Genomic DNA, 6,578 nt, shown 5'->3' on the forward strand with positions numbered 1-6,578 from the left:
CGATGCTGAGCGTAGTGAGTGAAGCGTACCGCAGGGCGCGGTCCTCGCGAGGAGTACTCACTACGATGAAATTAGACTGGTAAAACAAGCGAAGTTGGTCTTCACGGTTGGGTGGTAGCTGCGCTTGTAGCTGCAGGAGAGCTGCGAGTTCCAGGGGAGAAATGCGGGAGAGATTCAGGCCGCCTCGTGGCCTCAGGACTATCTTGATGTCCGAGGGCGGAAGGGGCGATTGGGGGGGAACGAACTGTTGACCTGGTTGGCTCGGGCTTTTTCTGATATTGCCGGTTGCGGGGCTGTGATTCGGTGGTACCACAGACGCGAAGGCGCGGTGTCTACGGAGCACTACGATCCAGCGGTTGTAGTTACGGGGTGACTCAGTGGAACAATCTTCGTCTTCATCGACTGCGACGTGCATTTCGTCCATGGAGGGCTCCGGTATGGTATTCGACGGCGGGGCGTTCGGCATGGCTAGGGCAGTGTCACTCGTAGTTTGTTGGGTAGACATCGCTGGAATCGTAGAACCTGCAGCATTCTGTGCGGCGTCAGTGGTCAGGTCGGCGAGCATCGCGGCGGCAGTGTCCGCCGCTGCGCGTCTGTGGCGGCTGCGGCGGCGGCCGTAGCTACGCCGGGTAGGGCCGATGGCGAGGCGCGTTAGGCTTAGCCAGGCGACCCACCAGCGGAGATCTTCTATCGCTGATTTTGAGAGTTCGGGTGACCCAAAGGCGATGAGAATGGTATCAGTCGATGCCGTCCAACAAGCAGCCCACTTGACGAAGCAAGAATGCCGCGACATCTTCATCAAGCTACGACGCCGTCAAAATCTGCTAGCGGTGGATGCATATCGAGATTCGGCAGCCGCAAAACTTCTTGCACTTCAGCAGATTGCTCTCCTAGGCAACTCGCACCCCACCATAACGTACGAGGCCAACCACCCCAACAACGCTCAGGGTGTTATACATGGCGTGTCCCTTGACCTCTCAGAAGACTTCCTGCAGTGCGAGCTTCTCGTGCCGTCTCGAAAAATTTTACGCTTCCGCCGGCTTGGTCAGACGGCCTCCCTTCTCATCACGATCGAAGGACCTTCCCTACCTCGCCACGCTGTCCTCTGTTCAGCCCTTTCCATCTTTCCAGCCCATCACATGACACATATTACACAGACGCCACGTTTACCGACAACATGGCCACAACTGTCACGGTAGGTCCACGTGAAGAAACCATCCGTCAACACTGTAATGTACCTTCTTCTACAGCTGCTGAAATTCAAGCCATTGCCGATTCGATCATGCTGCAACCCCATTCAACTGACCAAATTACTATCCGCACGGATAGTCAATCTGCCCTCAGAGAATTCGCAACTAACTCCTTACCTGCGCACATTCATCACGAGCTGACATGCTACATGGCAGCCCACAGTCACCTGCACGTATTTCTAGAATGTGTCCCCGGACACCAGGGAATTGTAGGGAATGAAAGAGCTCATGCCCTTGCTCGTGCAAATCGAAACCCGAGCGACCCTCAACCCTGGCCCCAGGACTACAGCCCCAAGGAAGAACGCGCCGCCCATCGCAAGGCCCGGAGGCAACAGCTGAAGGACCTTCGCAGATCCCGCCGTAATCTTCCTCCTCCCACTTCTGACCTCACACGCCGCGAAGGCACTTACATCCGCCAGGCTCAGACTCTCTCCCTCCCTTGTGACCTCGTTCTTCACTATATCATGACCCGAGATGGCGCGCCCCACTGTCAGGTGTGTGGTGCCTATCCCGACGTTAAACACACCTACTGGACTTGTCCTCGCGCCAGGAGATCACCTCACTTTCTTCATCCACACCTTTTACCATCTCACATTCCATACTCATGGGAAAACTGGGCCGCTCCTCCGCCTGATCTTCGCCCCATCCTTTGGCCTCGCCTCGCCCGGCACATTGCCCACGTGCGGGGCCCTGACACCTGCGGAATTCCCACCTGAACGTCTTCCAGGCCCACCAGAACCACATTTTCGGCAGCCCGGACATGGGCCGCTTTAAATAAACTTTGATCTCTCTCTCTCTCGACTTCCTGATCATGGTGATACCATAATGGGATGATAGACTTGGCTTGTCGTGCACAGACGGCGGGTTTGTTGGAGGGTCCATGCGAGGTCGGCTCGACTCGTCTGGCCCCCTGGTGGCCGTCCTTCGTGTCCGTGGCGAAAGTTTTCGCCGCTGCGCCGCGGACACAGCGCGACAGAAGAACACAGAACGAAATAGCTCGGGCGGACAGGGGTACGTGATTTCAAGCCGGGTGTATCACGATTGTCCCGCGCGCACAAGCCCCGTCGCAAAAGCCCCGCGACGTTAGCCCCGTGTCTCTAATGCCCCACGAGCACTAGCCCCACGTCATAACCCCCCCCTACTGAAAAATTTTGGTGAACGGGTCCTGTTATACGGGATTATGGAACAGGATCCCGTCCACCCAGTCAGACGGGCCCTACAGGGGCCGTTCAGACGGGTCCTACGGGGGCCTTTCAGACGGGTCCTACGGGGGCCTTTCAGACGGGTCCTACGGGGGCCATTCAGACGGGTCCTACGGGGGCCATTCAGACGGGTCCTACGGGGGCCATTCAGACGGGCCCTACGGGGGCCTGTTCAGACCAGACCCCGTACAGGCCGACCCAATTCAACCAGACCCGCAAAAGCTCTGAACTTGTATGAACCTGTTTAGGACCCTCTATCACAGGTCTACCCCTTCTGCTTGTCTATAGTGCAAGTCACTTTTTCCATTTCCAATCAATATAGGCATTCGTAAATTGTCATGCATCAATTGTTTTCATGCAGCTGGTAACTATTTGGTGTATATATTTGCATTTAAAATTAGTAATTGAAGAGAAGCATCTGAACACAGGGAAAACATTTATTTCTTGCGCATGTCTTGGACGAGCTCCCCAATGTAATAGTTCATCCGCTTGCGCCGGTCTGCCGGCGCAGCCTTTTCCGTTGGGTGAAGAGCGATGAAGTGGTCGAAAGCCCCTTCAAAAACAAAGAATAATGTAGTGATGTGTAAGTTTGCCCTATACATACAAAATGTTTGACTGTGTAAGTTTGCCCTACACATACAAAATGTTTGACTCAAAGCATATACTTACACCCCAGCGCCTCCACCTTCTGCGGAGTCATGGCGAGCTTCGCAGGGGGGGGCCCTTCCTTCGCGTGAATGAAGCGCCGGCAGGGCAGCCCAGTCAAGCTGCGCACTCGCAGCTCTAATGGTGTCCACAGGGACCGGGCCCCCTCTTTGCAAAAGAGGGAGTCGCGAGGGATGCGCAGGAGGTGCTGCCACTTTTCAGACGGCACGAAGTTCTGGTTTCCAATGTGGACCTGCACAGAAAGAGCGCAGGATTGTGGAAAGATAATAAAGGCTGAGCAACACTTGGTAAGTTCAAAAAGAAAACAATTGTATCTTGCATGTTCTGCGACATACCATGCCTTCGATGTCCATGAAAAGTGGCGGCCCCTCCTGTTCCCTTTCGCTGCTTGGCTCCGAGACAGAGGGCTGCACATCATTTCAAAATATGAGAAGTAATTATCAAGGTGTTCTCAAATTTATAAAAAATATAACTACACAGTTACCCAACTACAAGGTCATTTGCCATGGTGCCTCAGTTGCCCGCTACTGTTCCTCGAAACAAGCGTGCCGCTCGTACTTCCACTTTACCCACGCCTTACTTCTGCGATAACAGCTTTTGCTGAAAGGCGAAAGATAACACCGAGTCGTCAGATATCAGTTCAGACGACGACAACACTTCCAATTAATTGGCCTTGAACACTGCCTGCTGCCCACCAGCCAGTTTCGTTTTTGTCCGAAGCTACTTCCTGAGGTCTAGTGTCGCTTTTTAGTAGAACGGTCTATTCTGACCGTCTCCAACAGGCTTGATATTGTTCCTTGTCGAAATTGTTAGGTGGCAGTGCAATGTAGTAGGTTCGTAGTGCTGAACTCACTTCATAGCACGACAGCGCCTGAGTGAAAGCTTGCTGGGCACGATTCTAGCGCATAGTACCTTATTCCTGCAAGCATGGCTATCATAGCAAGCCAGAACATAATAAACCTAAAATGAAAGTGCTGCGTCAACAAGCATCAAACACAGAATTGGCTTTCAACTCCAACCAGATTTTTTCACATCGCTTGCTTGCCTACGATATTGTGCTTGTCATAATCATTGACAAGGTGTTCGGTCATCGTGGGGCGTGGTCATCACGCATCACTGCTACCGACGAAGAATGTGTGCCACTAAATGTTCCGCATCAGTGCTCATCAGGGCACGAATGATGTACCGGCGAACGATTTTAGATGGTCAAGCTTGCACTGACACTGATAATCCCAGAAATCAGCTTAAAATGTCATATTCAAAAACACGCCCTAGAAAAAAAATGTGGCCGTGCGCGGAACAGTTTTTCAGATATAAAAAAAATTGTTAGCACGTGCGGTCCTCGTGTCATGCGGTGAAGCCCAACCTCCAATTCAATATGTGCAATTTCGGGTGGTTCCATGGAAGAAATCTGGCGGTTTCACATTATCAAAGGCACCAATTTGCCCCACGTAATGTAAAAACGTCTTGCCAATGACTGACTTTGCATTTACAGCCAGCACAATAATTTGGACAAGCATGCGATGAGGAAAAACATGCATGAAGTTGAAAACAGAACTGCGTGGTTGATGCTTGTTGGCGTTCACGGTCAGTTATCTCTAAAAACATAACATAAAGTTGAGCCTTATCATCACCTTCTGACTAGCAATTCCAGCCTTGCTTGCAATAATGAGGAGCAATGCGCTAGAATCATGCCCTACTTTGGCTGAGTAGCTGTTGCCCGGTAAAAAAGATCAGCACAATGAGCCTCCTCAATTGCAGCGCCACCTAACATTTATGAAATGAAACAGCACAAAAACTTGTCGGAGACTCCGTCCGAATAGACAGTTCAACTAAGCAGCAACACTAGACCCCCGGAGATACCCTCGTATCGAAACGAAACTGGAAGGCGATGAGCTGGCAGTGTGTAAGGCCGGTTTGAAGCGCTAACCTCGTCGGAACAGATATTTGGCGACTGGGTGTGACCTTTTGACTTGCATCTAAAGTTCTTATTGCACAAATCGGGTTAGGGTTCAATGAAATCAGGAGAAGCATGCTTTGTTCGAGGATGTCACGGACGCTCATGGTGCCATGGCAGGTAGCCTTGAAGTTGGATAACTGCGTAGCAGCACTAAATATGAATCACGCGATGCAGAAACGAAACCGAAACTGTTGTAAACTGTTCGCGAATGGTCCTGGGGTAAGTAGAACTACCACACAACTTAGAACAACGTGTGAAAAGGCAATAAAACTGCCTAAAATCATCAAGTAGCTTCGCAAGCAGGCACTGCTTGACATTTTCAGCCGTTTTCTGGGATTATCACAGTCAGAGTGCAAACTTGACGATCGAGAAGCATTTGCCAGTACGTCATTCACACCCTGATAACAAACGCCGAACACTGATGCGGAATAATTAAGAGTGGCACACATTCTTCGTTGGTAGCAGACTCGTGATGACCACGCCCCTTTTTCACACCCAAAAGCTCCGATGCCAGTTTCCCCGAACCATTCTCCCGGGACGATATATTATGGGGCGTGTGTTTTCTTTTCAGTGCCTATTTTTTTTAAATTAGAGTAAAATAAGCTTTGACGATCTCCTCAAGAAAATCATTGCGTCTGCCGCTTTTCCGGAGTAGCACAGGGAATAAATCGAGTGTAAACCGCTAAATTAAAGTGTAAATAAATCGGTGTGTTTTAAGGAACCACTTCGTATGGATCAACGTTATTGATTAATTGATGAAGCATGAACTAACAGAGCACAAAACATTTACCTCTGCCGGTGAACACGATATTCAGCACCAAATGAATTCCACCGCTATGCTGGTTTTTTAGACTAAACAGAGCAGGATATGCTCATCATACGTGACTACAAGTATGTCGTGCCAACATCTATGACATCGTTAATTAAATTGATATTTTCAAGACACGAACTCGGAGGACGAAAGCATTCACCACCAGACGAGCCAGCTGCATCGGTCAAAGTTTTTGAGTCTTTAGTTTTCTTCTCCCATCTTTTCATCTCCTTTCATATACTATACAGGACAATTACAAAGAAAAAAACCCGCCCGCATCTTCCCACGGGGGGTACTCGAGTAAATGCGTCGCAGAGTGGTGGGGGTATCGCGTGAATGTTGCGTAATTGGGTATGGTTTGGGAATGCTTAATTGTTATTTCGTCTTTATTATTCTTATTTATTGAAAGAAGGAGAAGCGAAGGCAAGGAGTGTAAAGTTAAAGTCTGTCTTTATTGCTTCGTGCCGTCAAGCAAAGCGTCAAGTCAAGCGTCTGAATTCCGAACGCACGCTCCGCCGCTTATATACACACCGCCCGCGTTCGAGGGAGAGGAGTACGGGTGGAGAGACGCGCATGCGCACACTTCCGTACACAAGCGCGCGAACTTTCCACGCAGCCACCACGCCGTTATCACGTGTACACGCCCTGCCGCCGTTACTGTTGAGCGCGACGAAGCGCACGGGTAGCTA

The 6,578-nt window shown here is 50.6% G+C and overlaps 1 protein-coding gene across 2 annotated transcripts; it reads right to left on the minus strand.

Annotated features, from left to right (window-relative positions):
* Window positions 1–2,842: 2,842 nt before the first annotated feature.
* Window positions 2,843–5,480, minus strand: LOC144149250 (BEN domain-containing protein 5-like). Of its 2 annotated transcripts, XM_077680801.1 has the most exons (4): window positions 3,603–5,480; window positions 3,454–3,525; window positions 3,122–3,350; window positions 2,843–3,005 (listed from the first exon to the last, which is right to left on the minus strand). In XM_077680801.1, exons 2-4 carry the CDS (start codon window positions 3,469–3,471, stop codon window positions 2,890–2,892), a joined length of 363 nt encoding a protein of 120 aa, XP_077536927.1. In that variant the 5' UTR covers window positions 3,472–3,525; window positions 3,603–5,480; the 3' UTR covers window positions 2,843–2,889. The 2 variants fall into 2 exon arrangements, with proteins under 2 accessions (XP_077536927.1, XP_077536925.1); XM_077680799.1 differs by having other exon boundaries at window positions 3,454–5,480.
* Between the last annotated feature and the right edge of the window lie 1,098 nt (window positions 5,481–6,578).

This window comes from Haemaphysalis longicornis, unplaced genomic scaffold (assembly GCF_048455015.1).
Source record: "Haemaphysalis longicornis isolate Haplotype H1 unplaced genomic scaffold, Haemaphysalis longicornis Haplotype H1 scaffold_8, whole genome shotgun sequence".
Lineage (NCBI taxonomy): Eukaryota > Metazoa > Arthropoda > Arachnida > Ixodida > Ixodidae > Haemaphysalis > Haemaphysalis longicornis.